This window comes from Podarcis raffonei, chromosome 1 (assembly GCF_027172205.1).
Source record: "Podarcis raffonei isolate rPodRaf1 chromosome 1, rPodRaf1.pri, whole genome shotgun sequence".
In the NCBI taxonomy this organism is placed as follows: domain Eukaryota; kingdom Metazoa; phylum Chordata; class Lepidosauria; order Squamata; family Lacertidae; genus Podarcis; species Podarcis raffonei.
This window is the reverse complement of record NC_070602.1, coordinates 98,129,837-98,150,252: the sequence shown is the minus strand read 5'-3', so window position 1 is coordinate 98,150,252 and position 20,416 is coordinate 98,129,837. Positions and strand designations below refer to the sequence as shown.

The window sequence follows — 20,416 nt, the reverse complement described above, 5'->3', positions numbered from 1 at the left end:
AGTCTGGTTCCTTACTGGCTCAAGTGGTGCTCACTCTTATGGGACAGGCCAGTATTGTCCCAAAATGTTCCCCAGGGCCTGTCATGAAACCTACAACACCAGGGCTTAAACCTGGAATGGCAGAATTTGGAGGAAGACAATGAGGAAGGTAAGGATGAATGAGATGGGCAAGCTGGACAGCCTTCCCTCCTTTGAGGCATGTCTGGTTCCATTGCTCACATGGGAATCCCAGCTCCCTCCCTTTCTTTCCACCAAAAGTCATGTTTGGAGGCCTTTGACGTGGTCTGGAAGGTTGCATCAGTGCTCCAACACAACTTCTGAGCCCCATGTTGTGGGTGCTAAGCACCCACACTTTTTAAGGGTGCACTGGCACCCAGAGCCCCCTAGTCCTGACACTTATGCAGGCAGGCGTGTCACCATGCAATCTCTGAACTCATTTCTTCACATTTTATGTACATAAAAATGTTTTCTTTTAAGGAATCTTAACAAAAAAGCTTACAATTACTACTGGAAGGCTTTTAATGGGACTTTTAAAACACACTTATGCCTCAATTCCACTTGCTGAATATTGTTTTAGTTGTTCCATAGTAAGCTTCTGCTTATACCTCAGCTACTAAAGCTCTCTGAGTATCAATGAGAAACCAAACAGCTTCCCAGATGGGAGGAAAAACTCTTTAGTTTTTAGATCTTCCCACTTTCTCCAGACACTTGAAATTCTTGTTTACTTTATGATTTGCTCAAACAAATGTGCAGAATTCAAACGAAGATGCATTCCTTTGAAGCTCTGAAGCAGAAAATATGTTATATCTCTTATTCCAGATATAAGCATGTCTAGGATGGTCTCGTTTGTAAACTGCCACTGTTTTTTAAAAAAACAACAACCCAGTGACGAATAATAATGATACAAGGCAATTAATATTCTTCCAATGGCTACAGTGTTGAGGACCACAAATATGAATAACATGACCTGCACCACAGAGGTTCATTAGAAATACACAAAAGGGCAAGAATACAATCATAGCAGATTAATGTCATGCTTCCATCAGTGTGGCTGTCAGTGTGCTTGAAATATTTTTGCTGCAGCACTGGCCTCTTGAGTTTTGTGAACAGACTCAGGAATAAAGAGGCTGTAGTTCCCCATTTACCTTGCAGACCATCCTGATTAAACCCTTAGGGCAGCCTCTCCGTACCATTCAGAGTAACATACCCAACCAAAAGTTGACAACCCCAAGCCACTTGCCAAATGACCACAAAGTCCATACAGGCCAGAAAGATAAGGCTCCTTACTTGTCAATAACCTCCAAATCATTGTGTAACACAAAGACTTGTACAGGCTGCAAAACATGGCCAGACTCAAAGCAAAGTTGGCAGGAGGCAATCCCAGGTCATAGGGACCCTCCTGATCACAAAAAACCCAGATCCTGAAAAATTCCTGGAAAGCCACTGCGGAGCAAAATCACACCACAGAAAAGTAGACAAACAACAAACCAACCTGCCCCTTCTGAAGCCAATGTTTTAGATTGGTGAATCCAACTGAGTACAACACACACACACACACATCTTTTGAGGTGAGATCCACCAATTCTAAAGCAGTGCATGAGCTGTCAGCCCTAGAGGCTGCCATCAGATCTCCAACATGCAACTCCCCCCCCCCCCACAAGGGCAGTCAGTGCTGCCACATGGAACAAGAATTGTTGAAAAGATGAGGCACATACCAATGCCCATTGGGCCTTCAGTCCCTTTAACATTTCCTTCAAGTTCTTCCACACTCTTTAGTCCTCAGTAGCTTAAGGCACCCCATTACTTTTCACCAGAAAGATCAGACCAGCCAGTTTCCCTCACATGGTTCTCACAGGCAAACTGCTACTGTGCACACATATACAAAATACCACCAGGTGGTTGAAGAAGATTGGACAACATCCCTTATAACTCCTGGCCACCCTAAAGCCCTACCTGTTCCAGTATGAGGGCAGGCTACATTACGAGTGACTTCCATATTCCTTAGAACTTCAAGAACCCACCCCACTTCTGGGATGGTCTCAGTAGGGCCATGCAGAGCTTGTCTGAGGCTCTGAGCAAGAGTCTTGTTAGAACAAAGTTATAAACTTAAACCAAACAGCAGCCAGTCCCTGGCAGGCCCCCTGGGCAGCTTAGCCTCCCCACCCACAATCCTGGGGAATGTGTATCTGCCCCCTTCCTCTATTCTGCACAGGCCTGAGTCTCAGGGCTAAACATTGATTGAGGAGCCAACCTTGAGAAGGGCTCCTAGCATTTATAGTCCACAGAAGCTGAACCCCTGGCCTACCTGGCAGCAAGTGAGTTTGCCAAGTCCTCAGTCCAGGATCAATTGGCATGTCCAAAGTCCTGCAGAGATCCTGGCTCATCCAAGCTGAAATCCATCAGTATTAGCAACTGCAGCCACAGCCTCTCAACTCTGCTGCCCTTTTATAGCTTGCATTCTGATTGCAGCATCTGGGCTTGATGAGGCATGTGACCCTCACCTGTTCCAAGCCTACTCCAGCTGAGGAATCACACACCTCCTCCCAGAGCTAATGAGCCCCACCTGGCCAGCTAGGGAGCCGGGCTGTGGGCCCTTGCCTGCCTCAGCCTCCTGGAGCACCCCTCCTGCTGCTTCCTACGCCTCAGAGCCTGCTGTGTTTGTGGAGCCAGGGGTCTCCCTGGCTCTGGTGAAGGGTCCAGCTGTTCTGGTTCCTGTCCACTGACCTCCCCCCCCATCCCCTTGCCATCCTCAGTCACCCTATGAGTACTTCCTACAACAGCTTTTCCTTCCCCACCCCCAGCTTGCACCAGTCTCACATACACTCCTTTCCCTCCTCTTCCTTCTCCCCATTGTCCTGCCAGTTCACGACACCTCATGAGGTGGGTGGAGCTGGCCATTTAAGACTCGGGACTTGTTGGTTGTATGGGGAAAGGTTTTTAGGTGTTACCCCACTTACTTCAAAACTTTCCTGCTGTATTTGGGGGCTCTCCTGCTCCTTCTGCTGTGAGGACCCCTAGACACCTGTCCCTAAGTCCTGCACTGATGTATTTATTATGTTATTTATTAAGCCTATTTATACCCTGCCCTTCACCTCAACATATTCCAACAGAGGACAAAACATAGCTGATAACATCACTGTTGCACACACACACCCCCCCCGCTCCAGGGGAAAGAATTATATTCAAGGAAAAAAGCCAAGCAGAAATGCAGCCATTTGATTGATTTGGTTTATATATTTCCACAGATGAACAAATGTGGGACACAAGCTCCAGTCTGGCTGTCGCTTGAGCCTGACTCCCTCCCGCAGCCTGGTGAGAGAAAGCAGCTCACCGCCTGTGCTACCTGGCAGTTCTTTTTCGGAAGCATCAAAGACTGTTGTCTGTTCCGGATACCCATATCGGTCAGACATTGTGGAGAGTTCTTTGTTTATCTCTTGCAACCAACTCAGGGGTGCATGGGCTACTGCGCAGAAGGTGGGTTTCGTACAGTCCATATTTGTCACCCAGATTGTATATGCACCTCTCTTCCTACGTGCTCAAAGGTTGCGTTATTGCTCTGCACATCCCAGTGACCTTGCAAGTCAAGCATTGCTCCCAGTAAGATGCAGACAATGTAGCTAATCAATCAGCAACAGCCCAGGGTGTTTCTGAGGAATAGCTGTTATTACTTTGGCAGAATTTAATCTACAGCATGTTACCAAGGTATGCTTAGCTTGGTTACACTTCCTATGTAACCTTTATTGCAGCCTTTTGCATCCACATTTGGTTTAAAGAGCAAAGCTAACTGGCTGAGCATGTTTGTTACTGTTTGTTTGATTACATCACAGAATGGCATCTAATACTGAAATGATCTATGAGAGATAAAATGATGATTTGAAAGCCCTTGAAAGGATGCAAGGGAGGGAATAAAAAAACAGCTTTGTGGTGCCTTTTTTCTTTATAATTACTTTTGTCAAAAATAATTGCCAAACCACCAGAAGAGTTCTAGCCTCTATATTTCAAAAACAAAAGGAACGGCAGATAGCAATTCCTCACTCTGTTACACCTTCTGAACTCAGAGTCTTCAAGTGCATATAGATTGCTAGAAATGATTCTCCCTTAAGAGACTCACAAAGGCACAGATCATTATTCCTCTGTATTTGCCTTTGGGACCTGAATCTTATTGTACAAATTGGATCTCATGGATTCAACACAAAGAAGACTAGAGCTATCAGCTTTTCAAAATCCTGTTTCCATACCTTCTGCAAGTCACTAACCATAGCTATTTAGGTGAACTTTTCTGCCATTCCGTCATGTCTTAGTTTGAATGGAAAGGAACACTGAAATATTAATTTGTGATTGGACTTCTGTTTCTCAAAAGACTCCCCATTGCTGTCCTGTATGCTTGGAACTGCTTCCCTGAACACCTGTGTGATGCTAATTCCATTTTTTTATCCATAACTCTTCTCAAAACCTTCCTTTTTTAAATGAAGGTTGTAGCACAACCTCCTAATTCTCATTCCCTACTAAAACTAAGCCTAAGTATGTACAACTGAAATAATTCCAGATTTTATCAATGTTTACTCCCACCTTTACTTCCTTTGCCTTCTTCTGTTGCTTCCCCTGGTTCAGATTTTAGGGTTGGGTTGAACAAATGTGTCACATCAGAGGGAGCCCTGTGCAAGAACTTCTACTTGTTTCCCCTCCTTCCCCTCATGCCCCTCCCTAAGATTGGCTCAATTGTGGTAGTGGTTGAGAGTTGAGAGAACCCCCAGAACAGTGGGGGATAGAGGGAGATTATTCCTTTTGGCCAGATGAAATGCTTGCCCTGATGAAACAATTGCCTTAGTGCAAAGTTGAATTCCACATCCTCATATATTATAAGCTAATAAATGCAGGGAGCTTTCCTCTGGTACTTTGTACAGCACCATGCAGATAGGAAGCACTATATGAAATAATTACAATAATTTCTCCTTTATGTCAATGAAAGATAAGTATATTCACTTGCCAACTGAGACCTTGTCTGGTGTAGTAGTTAGCAAGTTAGTGTATTGACCTAAGACCTGGGAGACCATGGTTCAAATCCCCATTCTACCACGAAGCTTGGGTGACTTTGGGACAGTCATGGTTTCCCAACCTGACCTACAATACATATTTGCTCTGAGGATAAAATGCAGAGGGCAGAATTAGTCATGCCACTTTGAGCATTTGGGGAGGGGGGCGGGAAGTGGGATATAAATGTAATAATTAAAATAAACTTTCTTAAATCTCTCCTATTGAAATCAGTGTGACTTAACAGTGGCTGACCTTGGCTGGATTGTGCATTTCATAATATGCACACTCCCAACAACAATTTTATTATTTATACCCTGCCCATCTGGCTGGGTTCAACAGCAGAAGACAGGAGTGCTCTCTGCATTTTACTTTTTGCACCTAAGTATGGATGTATTTGGCACATTCATTGTAAATGGCACACATACTTAGGAATGCCTGGCTTTCCCTGAAATATATACAAAACTAAGGATAATTGTTTCAAGATGTCCAGTTCTTTTATTATTGCAACAGAAGCAGAACATTTAAATTCACATATGCCTTTCACAACAGGCATGCTACTATAAATTTTGTATTTGGGAATGAATGAGAACTTTGGAAGTTTTTCAGACCAGTGAGTCCAATAAAGCAACCACACACCTCTAAACACTAGTTTTATCACTTCATGGGGCCATACTAATCTCATTTTATTTCTTTAGCTGTTAAAGAACCACAATTGAACTATTTTGGTCCCAGAGGAACTGGAGCAGACATCAACTTTCAAGGTAATTTATTAATGTTAGCATCAAATATGTGTTGTTATTTATTGGAACAGAATAGCTGGGATCCAAAAGGCCATGAGAAATGTTCCACATTCACATCTGTGCTTTTATAGTGCAGTTGCAGCTTGCCCCACCCCACACCTATTCAGCTGAGCTGCAGCAACACCACTGTTGGAAGGACAGCTTTGCCCTACTACCAGTCTATATTTTCTAGTACTATCTCAATTATAATGATTTCTTGGCTAAACTATTACGCCACTCAAGTTCATCGTGCCCCCACTCTGTTTTTCTTTGTACACAGGGGCATCTCAACTCCCACCTTTACAACCACTTGTCACCCCTGAGCTTCTGGGAGGCCACGTCTACCTCAAATGCACTTTCAGCACTCCAACTTCAGATCCGTCTATAGGTTATGCGGTGGTCTGGTCACGCCTTTCCAAATCCAGAGTGAAAGAACAGCTTCATCATGACACAACGCTGCAGACATTCTCCTATGTGGAGATGGATGGAGTTAATTTCAGATTGGGAGATACGGTAATGCTTTCTTGAAAACAAGGTCAAGCGTTCAGAGGAGCTGAATCTCTCTGCATTTATTTGTTTGTTGGTTTGTTTTTAGCTCTTATTAACTGTTCTCTTGAATCTGAATTTGGCCTGAATGTAAAAGACAGTCCCCAAGTGGGAGTACATTTTAATATAATGTTATTAAATGCTATTTATCAAGTTTAGAACCCTGAGCATTCCAGTGCATTAGATGAAGTTCACTTATGGTATCCAATTTATTTATCAGAACTTTTGTTGTTGTAACATATCATAGCATTACTTCTTTTACAACTTACGACTAAAAATGTCACTGATTAAGGATATCTGTATCATGTCATGGCACTGCTGTAATGACAAACAGGTTTGGTCAGTTTGATCAAAGGACTTACAGCACTAGCCTTACTTTCACAAACCAATCCATGTGTCCAAACCTGGCATTTTTTCATCTTAGCAGCATCATAACTCTTCTTCTGGATTTCCCTCATTTTCTCATAAATGGAAAAGTATTTCAGGGTTAGAGGAAACCCTTAACTCTAGACAAAGAGCAACTTGGTCTGAAATGAGTAAATGACCTAATAATAACAAATAATTTATTATTTGTATCTGACCAGCTCGCCCCAGCCGCTCTGGGAAGCTTCCAACATATGTAAAAACATAACAAAACATTAACCCTTAAAAAAGCTTCCCTATACAGGGCTTTCAGATGTCTTCTAAAGTTACTAATCTCCTTGACATCTGATGGGGTGGGGGATTTGATAGGCCCTTGAAGGCTTTTTGAGGACACGACAGTTGTGAAGAATAAAACTCAAAAAATCCTGTTATGTTTTAGATGCAGATAGCAGGGGTGCCAACTTGAAAGAAAAATGGTGTATGTGTGTGAGCAGGTAAGCCCCACCTGCATAATTAATCACATAATGTGGCACACACATACACACCATTTGAATGGCAATGCCCATTAATTGGGTGGGGGCTTGGCCCTCTCCAATATTTGATGGGGGGCAAAGGGACCTCGACTCCTAGGAGTTGGCTCCTGTGGCATGTAGGCTATCTTTGGTGAAGTGGTCTAAAGCCAGGCAAAGGGCTAGATTGCAGCAAATTAACGACAGTTTAGGACAAAACAAGACAAGGCATCAAATAGCACTAGCAAGGACAAGTAATCCTGATCTTCCATGGCTGCTCTTTTAAAAGGAACACACACACACACACACACACACACACACACACACACACACACAGTGTGTGTGTGATTTGTGGTATGTGAGACCTCATTTGAGGAATTGCTACCTGCTGTTCCTTTTGTTTATGAGACCTCATTTGATGCTCCGAAGTTGTAAACTGACCTTAACACCCATCCAGTGTTCTGCATGTGTATTTTCTGATCGTGACGTAAACTGAGGCATGTGTTGGGTTTAGTGGCAGAATCAACCTGTTCTTCTGTCCCTTGGCAGTGCAATCTTCAGGATCCTGCACTCATCTCCCTATCAACTTAGTTTTCTGCAAGCTGCTGCATGGTTGTGAGTCAAAAGGAGAGGAAAAAATGTTAAAGCTCTGCTTCCAGTTGACTGATATCCATCTACGCTACTTTCCACACATTTCAAACTCTCTCAGCGATATCGTTCAAGCATAATACAAAATTTCCTTCAAGATGTTGTTCATATCATAGCTTTTAATAGAGTCATTGAGCTTTACTGGTCCAATGGAGTTTGAGCTTTTATTAGCATCTCTTTAGATGAAATTGCCAAGGCCATTTCTTCATAATGCTTATAAGAGCATTTTCCCATACTTTAGGTCCCAATCAGGCCATTCTGGAAACTGTGTAGGCAGAGAAATGTTTGCAAAACTACTGCAGCTTTAATAAATAAATCTATAATCCACTGCTCCCCCTCCCTCCCGCCTCGTAAACACTCAACATAGCCCATTCCATCTGATTTGAAATTGTAGCAGTTCCTAAGCCCAATTTAGATTATATTGACAGAGGTCATTCCATACCTGGAGGTACAGCCATCTGTAAATTACAGCAGGCACAGTGTGTGCAATGGGTAATGCTAAGGAAGCAGGATGTGCCAAAGAAACTGGCCAGGTTTTGCTCTGCACAGCAATTTGAAAGTTCATGCGGTGAGATGGCATATATTTTTTAAAAGCCTTATGCAAAATCACTTTTTTAAAAAAAGTTTGCCAGTGGCAGTGGCCATCTTGCTGATAGGTTACACTGTTTGCAAATGCAACAGCAATAAAATAAAATAAATTCAGCTCCATATACAAGCTTATAAACTGATTTATCTCTGCATTAAGATTAGAAAGAGAGCAGCTTAGCTTCCACCATGAAAGGAAAAGGAGAGAAGTTTTTTCTTTAATTACAGCCTTTCACAACAGAACAATAACTCTACATACATTCTTAAAAAAATAATCATCACCGCTAATAGGAAGGTTTCTGATATTTTGGAATGAATTTTCACATTGAGATTCCATATTTCAATCCACACGGATTTGCTTTGGTTGACAGTTTCATTATGAATAAAAACAAAACACAGAGCAACCCTATCTGAATTAAGCATAATCTCCATTACAAATGTCTCTGACTTTAATGTAATCTTTGTGGATAACTCAGAGAAAAGCTCATTGTGCTGGAAATGCCAAGAAATTCAGTGCATTTTATGGTCCTTTAGGAAAGAAGTTATATGGAGCACAAGTTAGCCTCCTGTTTGAATGCAGGATGATGCAAAGCAGAGGTCTTCACTTGCATACACAGGGCCCAGGGACCCTGGGAGCCAGGCACATGTGATGCTGTGCCTTCACCCAATGATCAAGACTTGCCCAAAAGGCACCATTGCTACCTAGGCCTAGGTGTATCAACACTCACTAGACAACAAAACAACCCTGAAACTCCATCAGCGGCCAGCAGGGTATCATTGGTGGGTCTGCATTGCTGACCTGGCTTCCCAACACCATGTATTCTGAGAGGGGGAAGGCCAAGGCAGCAAGGAGCTCAGCATGGTGTGGATACAGAGCCAATCTGATGCTCCCACCACTGCACCAGCACCACAGCAAACGCTCTGCTGCCTTGGCTCCCCGCCCCTCTGTAACTGCCAGTGACACATGGTGTCTGGAAGCCAGGTCAGTAATTCAGCCCTGATTGCACCACCCCATTGGTCACGACTGAATGAAAGTAAGCTGTGCTTACTAGCATTCTTCATAAATGGTGCCTGAATTTTCAACCATTCACAGCCTCACTTTAGGAATCCAGAATGCATAGCATTGCGTGAGGGGTGGATGGGTTTTTGTTCTCCACCCAGTGTCACTTTTACATATTTTTATACATAATTCAGTTTCATTTGCATATTAATCTGTAGTTCTTTTTTAAAAAAGGAAACTTAAACTAGGTATATAAATGTATATTTGCTCCTCTAATATGCAAATAAGTTTTAAATGCACATTTTGATACATTGAAGCTTCCAAGAAAGCCTCTCCTCTTGCAAGAGGGGAGGGGTTGTGGGCGGGACGCGATGTCTGCCTCATGCAGGGGGCGTTATGCCCCCTGCCTCCACTCACCTGGCTGGCGCACCACGCCCACAGGTAAGCGCCCAACCGGGTGGCTTGGAGGGGGCGTGGTTTGCAGCTCAACTTGCTGCTGCACCAGCCATGCGGCCTCATTGTCCGCCTTTCCCGCCTCATTGTCCGCCTTTCCCGTCGCGAGTCAAAGAACTGTGTCGCAACATTCAGAGAAGCCCAAAACCTGGAAGGAAAGCCAGGTTGTGATTTGCATGTTAGTCTGAGGGGTGTGGGTCAGGTCCTTTTGTTTAGAGACTCAGACTGAATTCAACAAGTATAACGAGGCTTCACCAGGGTTCACCTGGAGATACACAATGAAATATCTCTCAGAAGCTGGAAAAGTTTGAAAATTTGCCCCAAATAATTGGGTGCAAATAAATTTAAATGGGCATAAGCTCCATCTGAAGCACATCAAAACTGGTCATCAGCAAGACCATCCTCTTCCTCACTTGCATTTGCAAAACTCTATCTGCTGTTATCATGCCTGCTCAAGTTCCTGGATCTCATTACTGTATTTAGGCTGAATATGCCAGTCTCTTTTTTTTATATTGCAAGTGTTTTAAAAATACTAATAGTAGGATTTTATTTTACTGAAAAGCTTGGGGAGGGGAGGAGTACCCAACCACAGAGTAGTCAGTCAATGTTGCATTCATACTGCCTGCAGGGTACCTTTTTCATACTCCTCCCCCGTCCCTTGAAATGATAAGATGATAAAAGGAGGGGGAAAGTCTCTGATAGCAGAGTTACAGAGTAGAAGCCAATATTCAGCTGGAGGCAAGAAACTCCTAAGGAAAGCTATCTTAATAATTATGTGACAAACTGTCAAGTCTGTAGATCAGTGACCAATGCACATATCTGATTGTGAGAAGTTCACACCTGAGTTGTAGAAGAAGAAGAATTCATCCTCAAAAAGGAAGGAGCTGTGCACATAGTATAATGGGTACGGAATGTGCAGTACTTTTCCAATGCAAATATTGTACTTCCCTTCTTGATTCTCCTGGATTGCATTCAAAATCACACACAGTGCAATACTAAGCGTCTTAATATTGAGTCAGATGAACGGCCCACCCAGGTCAGTATTGTTTACACTGACTGGCAGTGATTTTCAAGGTTTTCAGGCAGGAGTCTGTCTCATCCCTATACTCTGGTTTCTCTTCAGATCATATAAATCTTTTGTCTTTTACTAAAGATTCCCATGGCTAGAGAAGCCAGGGACCTGGGACTTTCTTCATGCAATGCATGTACCCCACATATATGATTCATTTCCAATGTTTTAAAGGGAACTATGTGGAATTTACAAATTTCTTCCAGGTCTTCCAGAAAACTATAATATGAACAATTTATCCTAGACCTATGTTGGTGAATTAACCAAGTTAGACTAGTGGTCTATCTTAGCTCAGTGTTGTCTCTACAGACTGGGAACAGCTCATCAGAATTTTGTGCAGGGGTTCCTTCCCAGTCCCACCTGCAGGTGGTGGGGAACGAACCTGGGGCATCCCACCTGCAAAGCAGATTCTGTGCCACTAAGCTATGGCTCTTCCCCAAATTTCAGTGGGAACTATGGATTTGGATTGCATATTCATTTTGTAAAGGGGTAAATGCATTAACATTGGCCACCTCATGAGACGAGAAGACTCCCTGGAAAAGACTCTGATGTTGAGAAAGATTGAGGGCACAAGGAGAAGGGGACGACAGAGGACGAGATGGTTGGACAGTGTTCTCGAAGCTACCAGCATGAGTTTGACCAAACTGCGGGAGGCAGTGGAAGACAGGGGTGCCTAGCATGCTCAACACTCATCCTTTTTTTTTTTACAAAAATGAAAAGTTCTGGTATAAGGACCACTTCACATGATACAGATTTTTGTTCAAGGTACAGTACTTGCTGGTTTAGCCTTGGAAAAGGGGAAGGGAAAAAAGTTTACTAGGGTGAAAGAACCCCATTAAGATAGTAGATGGTGTGTTGCCTCAGTGAAGATAACAATTGTATCGCTACTGTATGAGCAAACATAATTGGCCAGAACTCTTGCGCTTTCTGAAAAATAGACCTTGCTGTCCTTTGGAAAGTGTTTGTACACTGGGTAAAAGCGAGGAAATGGCTTCTCAAAACCGAAGCTCAACATATGATATAAAAGGTATCTCTGTCTTTTTAGAAAGGATTTATTTTAACCTAAACTAGTGCAAAGCCTTGCCCCATGAACACAGCCTAAGAAAGCAGGCAGTAAGTTTCTGTATGGGAGCTATACTTGGGTTGTTGGATAGAATTTGGATAGTACAATACAAATGCACAGGCCTCCCTCTTTCCTGGTAAATAAGAAGAAGAAGAAGAAGAAGAAGAAGAAGAAGAAGAAGAAGAAGAAGATGATTTTGGATTTGATATCCAGCCTTTCACTCCCTTTAAGGAGTCTCAAAGCGGCTAACATTCTCCTTTCCCTTCCTCCCCCACAACAAACACTCTGTGAAGTAAGTGGGGCTGAGAGACTTCAGAGAAGTGTGACTGGCCCAAGGTCACCCAGCAGCTGCATGTGGAGGAGCGGAGACGCGAACCTGGTTCCCCAGATTACAAGACTACCGCTCTTAACCACTACACCACACTGTGTAGGCTGTGACCCAAAAGCTACGTTAGCTGAACTCAACAGCTGATCTTCCCTCTGTGAGGTTTTTTTATTTTGCATTTTTCTTTGAGCAGCAGGCTTCATATCACACCACAAAATGATTTCACAAGCCCCTCATTTTCTCAGTCTTTTGTCATCTGCTGTCAAGGGATGTTGTCCAAGAAACATATTCCAAAGAGATGTTAAGCATGTAGAACTAGCTCAACAGTTCTTTTGAGTCTTGCCACAATCTCCAATTCATTGACCCACCCCAATGCACTGCTATTGGGACACAACCTTTCCTTAAATGCCAGGGCTTATCCCACTGGTGACACTTGTGTGACCCCACCCAAACTGAGCCCTGCACTATGGTGTCCTTAACATGGCAGTTATGCCAATCATCTTTATTTTCCTGAAGTTTTAGCTTTGATAAAACCAAACAAAATAAAACATAGCCACCACAAAAACCTGGTGGCCACTTTGCAATGACCTCCCCCCCATCCTGGGCAACACTCTGCTAAGCATCACTAAACTCTTGCACACACCCTCTTAAAGCCAGCTATGAAGGTAGGTGCATGCACTGATGTGTGGCCTGAGGGTTACAGTTGTGCTTCTCACAGTAAGCATGCAACCTTTGAAGGACAGATATGTGTGTCATCAAAGCCCTGTTTGAACAAGTTAACAGTTTAGAATAGAGACAAGGGAACATGCACAATCCCTGCCTCCCATGTTGCCTGGTCTTCAGACCATGTGATTAGCACAAAGGTCTCTAAACGGTTTTGAAAACATTTCCAGCTGAACTTGCATAGAAGCTTCCTCACCAGTGAAAACTCTGGCTTGTCAAGGTTTCTAGTAGTGGGGACAGTTTCTAAGCAAATTCAATCAAACACACTTTAAATACAATACAATACAATACAATACAATACAATACAATACAATACAATACAACCTTCAGAAATCCATGCAAAGATCTAAAGAGCAGCTTGAGTGCCGATGGATATTGAAGGCAAGGCTTGCATGTGTGTCTCTGGAACATGAATGCCTGATTAACCATTTCAGAAAGATACAAATTGCCCCTGGGTGTTTTGAGAGGCATGTCTGCCATTAATGGTTTTTTAAAATGTATTTACGCCTGAAAATTGTGGTGTAGAACAAATACAGCTGCAGAAATCACTACACAATCACCACAAATCAGCTTTAATGTTCTACAGTGGTACCTCAGGTTACAGATGCTTCAGGTTACAGACTCCACTAACCCAGAAATAGTACCTCAGGTTAAGAACTTTGCTTCAGGATGAGAACAGAAATCGCGTAGTGGCTGTGGGAGGCCCCATTAGCTAAAGTGGTGCTTCAGGTTAAGAACAATTTCAGGTTAAGAACGGACCTCCAGAATGAATGAGGTTCTTAACCTGAGGTACCACTGTACTGATTAATAACCAGATGCCCTAGTTCCAGCTAGCATTATTTCTGAACGTCAAAACTACCTGATCCAAGCCCTCCATACTTGCCTACCCAGAGTGAGGGATATCAGCTTTTCATTGCTACAGAAGACACCTATGGATATCTGTAAGTACATGGAATTTTCCATTTCAAAATATGGGAGGATGGCTGCCCCCCCTGGGTTCCCCACTTGGCGAATGCATTGGCTTTGCAGCCAGCAAAGGGAAAGGCAAAACAGCAAAATCACTTTTCATAGGGTAGAATATCTCAGCCAAACCTTTACAACACCTTCAATCACTCTTCATAAACTCTTAATTTAAAAAGAAAAGAAAAAAGTTGTAAAATGGACAATTTATTTATTGCAGGTCTTTTGCACTGTCACAGCTTTTAGGTGGGACTCTCCTGATCAACAGTCTTTCCCTGAAGAAAGCGATGGATTCTATGCTGGGATTAAGGTAACAGCAAAAGACCTCATTTAACAAACTTCTCTAGCATATCCTCAATGGAGATTTCTATATTAACCACCTTGCTCTGCAAGACAACACACTGTAAAATTGGCTTTGGTGATTATAAACAGTGTACTTCTTAGGTGCCCAAGGAGAAAATGTCTCCAAAAATTGCCTGCCATTCTATCAATCATTCTATCAGACTTTCTAAAGGCACTAACAGCTACAGCATCTAGGTGCCGAGAAATGTATTGTGAAAGCGTTTCATGTTCATTCACCTTCCGAGAGGTGATTATATGCAACCTTAAGTAGATAGGCACAGTTCTGCAAATTCAGAGTGATTTGGTCATAATGCCTGAGCACTTGCGGTTGTCTCTCACACAATGTGAAATAAAAGTTGGGACGTCTTTAAATGGACAGCTTTTGCGAAGACTGGCATTTAGCGTCTGCATCCTTTGAATGCTGCGCTCTCCCATTCACAAAACTCTGGGGGCAACCCCCCATTATGTTAATGGAGAATTTTAGCAGACTAAAACATTTTCTGACCTTGGTTGGCCATTCGGTAGCAGATATTTCATAAAAGAGCCTTTCTTTCCCCCTTTGTTAGCTTTTTCTGGAATGCAATATAAATAACTGGCCAAAAAAAAAAGTCATTCCATTAAGGAGGCTGTAGTACAGATTAGTTTTCAAAAGCTGAGCCTATAAAAACAAGGACCTGCATGCTAAGTCTGCCATTATTATTTATGGGACAATACATTATTTATGGGCCAGACTTCACTTTGATTCATACCTAATGCCTTTGATGGGAGACCTAACAGCACAATCCCCATCTTTGGGTAATGTGGCATCTCTCTCTTTCGAAAACTCATATGACACTATAGACTGCAGAAACCACAGAGATACAGACTCCAGAGCAGGGCGAGGGGTGCATCTACCTGGCTCTCAATATCTCCCTAGCCCATGTCCCTTCCACAGGCTACAATTCTCTCCAGGCCCCATTTATCTACTTGCACCTTGACGTGCTTTAGAACTGCTAGGTTGGCAGGAGCAGGGACCGACAGCGCCACCCGCATCCCTCATTATAGCATATACTTGGTATCTATAACAGCTGTTCTTCTGTCTCCAAGGTGATGCCCTCAAGGTACTGTTGGACTACAACTCCCATCAGCCCCAAGCAGCATGGCCCATGTCCAGGGATAATGGGAGTTGGAGTCCAAAATATCTGGAAGGCACCAGGTTGGGGAAGGCTGATCTATAAGGTTTCTGTTTCAACCCCTAGCCTCTCCAACTGGACATTCGGAAGTAGCAGGTACTGGGGTGGGGGAACCCTGCCTTAAGCCCCAGAGAGCTTCTGCCAGTAGTGTAGCCAATACTTAACAAGATGGAGAAACAAATGGCCAAACTCTGCACACTCAACCCTACCATTAGGTTGAGTGAGGGAGCTGCTTGAGGGTGAGGATTAGTAGGGAGGTGTTGAAAGATAGAGATGTGTGTCTTGTCTGCCTCTGTGCTGTCTATGCAAGGCAGCCATGGAATGCAATGGAGGCTGCTGTCCTACTGCTAGTAATGAAATAAGATTCAGCTACCTGCCCTGCTGGCTCTTGTACATGGAACGGGGAGGTGTCATCTTGCCTTTCACTTCAGGCAACAAAATGTCTCAGGCTGGTCCCAGACTCGGCATAAAGCATATGCATTAGCATAAATTAGTCCCCCCCCTTTACCTTACACATAGAAAGCAGAGTAATGTGCAAGCCATATGACCAGCTAATTATCCTAATATACAGCCCAGCACATTTTAATTAACTTTTTTTTTTTTTACTAGTAGCTCTGCACTGAGCAAATCGGTTCCATGCTGTTAGTTATTAGGATTTTTCAAAAGGATTTTTTCTCCTGCATCAGAAATAAGAAACAATTACCCTGCTATTCCTGAAAATGATTTTGTAATTACTGAAGATGTTCAAAAGCAAAAGGTAACATTAGGAAATTAAGGCAATTTTTACTTAATAAGCAATTACGGTGGCTAATTTGGCAGAATGTTTGAGAGCTAAGCAGAAACCTCGGCGAGCCACCAAAATAGCAATTTCACCTTATCTTGGAGTAGCAGCAAGCTCAGATCTTCTTAAGGTGCTATCAAAGTCGTGAGAGAGAATAAGCAAGGCAAAAGCTGAATAAGACACCATGTGAAAACCCTTCCTTAGTGACTGGTTTCAACAAAGCAAAAGCACAGCAATAGGTGCAAATAATTCGTCTCTAGAGCAACTTGAGGCTGCCTCCTCTCCCCCTTTCCTGTTATGAACACAAGAAGCTGCCCATCAAGCCCATTCTTGTCCATTCTGACTGACAGCAGCTCTCCAAAGCTTTAGATCCAGGTCTTTCCCAGCTCTGCTATCTCTGAGGGTCTTTAAATAGGGAAGTTTGGCACTGACTCTTCTGCATGCAAAACTGCATGCTATACCACGGAGCTGTGACTTCTCAAGACATTGCCCATATGTCACCAACATAGCACCTGTGGCCACACATACACCTACAGAGGTCTTCCCTGGTGCAAACAGAATCCCATCCCGCAGAGCTGGCTCGCCTATGAGGTGGGGAGGAAACACCTGCCCCACCGCTTCTGCTGCCTGAAGGAAGGCATTCCGGCATGTGCCATTGGCGCTTGTCCTCCCTGTCCCCGGGCAGAGAAGCCGAGCAGCTACGTTTTGAGGTGCACCCCGGCTCCTACCAAGTTTGGCAAAAGCCAGGGCATTTCCGTGAGACATATTGCTGATTGAGTCCCACTCCCCAGATTGGAGAAGCCAAGCGGCAACATTTTGAGGAAGTGCCCCGGCTGCTGACAAGTTGGGGGCGCAGTGGTGGCAAAAGTTGGGGGCGCAGCGGCAGGAAGGGCAAGTTTTGAGTATCTTTCCTTCAGAGATTCAAAACTTGGAAACTACTCTTCATTCTCCCTCCCCAAATTAGCCTTAAAAAAATGTTTTTAAAAATCTATATATTGCCTGCTTTTTCAGGGAAAATGTTCCTCCTTCTTGAAAGGGAAACTTCTGATGCAATAACTGAAAATTCACTTGTGCCTTCAATCAGAGGCCATTTGCCATCAAAACAGGCCAAGGCTTAATATGAGTGCAGTGTAAGACTGATCATCTGTCTCTATTTCCAGTTTGTGCCAGAATCCATACAAATTGCAGAAGATAGTGAAGAGCATATTTTGACAATCCTAAGTACCATCCCTATTACCTGTCTGGGCCAGGATGACATCTGTAAAATTACTTTGCAGCTGACTACCGGGGATTCTGGTAAGAGTCTTATGTCAGTGAGCATTTGATCAAACACTTTTGCTGACTTTCCCTGAAATCTCTGTAATGAATCTAAGAGCATAGCATAGGTAGGAGAACTGCCATCATTTACTGCTAGAGGGCTTCATAAGACAAACAAAGTGATTGGCTATAAAACCAGAGAGATGGGGGGAAAGTACTTAAAGCTTGTGGTCAGTGCATTAAACTATTTGGCTTAATGTTTTAGGCTAATTTGACTAATAATGGTATTACTTATAGTCACGTACACAAAGGTGTGTACACACGTGTGTATGTGTGTGTGTGTTTACTGCAATAAACTCACTAGCGAGATTAATCACTTCCTCTCTTTTTTTTTTTATAAAATTTTTTATTGGTTTTTCCACATATAATATAAAACAATACAAAAGACAAACACAAACAAACAAACATATAAACATGTATAATTTCATAGATTTTTTCATATGCCCAATTTCAGCGACTTCCCCATGCCCCCCTTTTCTGCATCTCTGTTTTAAACTTTTTTTTCCAGCAACCCCTGATCCAAATTATTATTAATTCCTTTCTTTAACTCTTATCCAATCATTTATCGCTGCAAATCTGTTATGCTTTACCCATGACATTTTAACACTCAATAATTTTACAAATATTTTTAAGATAAAGTTTAAATTTCTTCCAATCTTCTTCCGCCGTCTCTTTCCCTTGGTCACGGATTCTGCTCGTCATCTCTGCTAGTCCCATGTAATCGATCACCTTCGTCTGCCACTCTTCCAGTGTGGGTAGTTCTTGTGTCTTCCAATACTTTGCTAGTAGAACTCTCGCTGCTGTTGTAGCATACATAAAAAACATCCTATCTTTCTTTGACACCAATTGGCCTACCATGCCCAGGAGAAAAGCCTCTGGTTTTTTATGAAAGGTACACTTAAGCACCTTCTTAATTTCATTATATATCATTTCCCAGAAGGCCTTAATCCTTGGGCACGTCCACCAAAGGTGATAGAAAGTACCTTCAGTTTCCTTGCATTTCCAACATTTATTATTGGGCAAATGGTAAATTTTTGCAAGCTTGACTGGGGTCATGTACCACCTATAAATCATTTTCATAATGTTCTCTCTTAAGGCATTACATGCCGTAAATTTTATACCGGTGGTCCATAACTGTTCCCAGTCAGCAATTAATCACTTCCTCTCAACCCTAGTTTCTTATTTGTAAGATTTGAACATATTTGTATGGAAGAAAATGATATGATGATGATGATGATGATGATGATGATGATGATGATGATAATTGCACATTGGAACCAGGATTCTAAATATCTGGCCCTGTTAAGTTGCTGGCCACTGGGGTAATTTCTTTGGAAGCCTGGTGATGGCTTAAAAATATCATTGCTTTGAAAAGTTGTGCCACTGTAGCAGATGTCATCTCCTGTGTACTCATAACTAACTAGTGCAATAAATATTAGGATCAGGTTGCAATGTTACTTAGATGGTTAAAAAATAATGGGTGGTTCTTCTTTTTTTAAAAAAGATATTTATTAAGATTTTCAATTTTTTATACAAACAAAAAACAAACAAAAATTTTTTAAAAAAGACATATAGTTCAAAATACAATCTTTTCAGTAACATATTTCTCTGACCTCCTCATACCTCCCCTTCTTGTATTCCCTTTTAAATTCTTTGTTCAGCAAATCCTTACCTTAAAGCATTACAGCTTATAATATCACATTATTTTCTATCCAAACCCTTTTTTTTCATCCATATTCCTTTATATCATTACAGCTAGAAACCACTCAATTTCAATCCAACATCATTCAGCATTCCTTAATTTTACAATATTTCTGTAAATAGTCCTTAAATTTTTTCCAATCTTCTTCTGCCGACTCTTCTCCCTGGTCACGGATTCTGCTCGTCATTTCTGCCAATCCCATACAGTCAATCAGTTTCATCTGCCATTCTTCCTGAGTGGGTAGATCTTGCGTCTTCCAATACTTTGCGATGAGTATTCTTGCTGCTGTTGTAGCATACATAAAAAAAGTTCTGTCCTTCTTTAGCACCACTTGGCCGGCCATGCCCAAGAGAAAGGCCTCTGGTTTCTTCAAGAAGGTATATTTAAATACCTTTTTCAATTCATTATATATCATTTCCCAGAAAGCCTTAATCCTGGGACACGTCCACCAAAGGTGACCTTCATTTTCCTTACATTTCCAACATTTATTATCGGGCAAATGGTAAATTTTTGCAAGCTTGACTGGGGTCATGTACCACCTATATATCATTTTCATAATATTTTCTCTTAAGGCATTACATGCCGTAAATTTAATCCCGGTGGTCCACAACTGTTCCCAGTCAGCAAACATAATATTGTGTCCAACGTCTTGTGCCCACTTAATCATTACAGATTTAACCGTCTCATCCTGGGTATTCCATTTCAGCAGCAAGTTATACATTTTTGACAAAGTCTTCGTTTTGGATTCTAACAATTCTGTTTCCAATTTAGATTTTTCCACCTGGAAACCAACTTTCTTGTCCGAATTGTAAACCTCCATTATCTGGTAATAATGAAGCCAATCTCGCACTTTATCTTTCAATTTCTCAAAACTCTGCAATTTCAGTCTGTCCCCTTCTTGTTCCAAAATTTCCCAGTATTTTGGCCATTTGGCCTCCATGTTAAGTTTTCTCTGAGCCTTAGCCTCCATTGGTGACAACCACCTTGAAGTTTTATTTTCCAATAGATCCTTATATCAAATCCAAACATTAAACAATGCTCTCCC

At 42.3% G+C, this 20,416-nt stretch overlaps 1 protein-coding gene across 1 annotated transcript in view; it reads left to right on the top strand.

The window, feature by feature from the left end:
* The window catches only part of LOC128422168 (von Willebrand factor D and EGF domain-containing protein-like), a 205,846-nt gene that overhangs the window by 48,894 nt on the left and 136,536 nt on the right, over window positions 1-20,416 (top strand). The window contains exons 3-7 of the mRNA XM_053405830.1: window positions 3,246-3,474; window positions 5,730-5,795; window positions 6,094-6,326; window positions 14,278-14,367; window positions 17,513-17,648. Of these exons, the coding sequence (XP_053261805.1) occupies window positions 3,246-3,474; window positions 5,730-5,795; window positions 6,094-6,326; window positions 14,278-14,367; window positions 17,513-17,648 (754 nt within the window). The remainder of the gene's footprint in view (window positions 1-3,245; window positions 3,475-5,729; window positions 5,796-6,093; window positions 6,327-14,277; window positions 14,368-17,512; window positions 17,649-20,416) is intronic.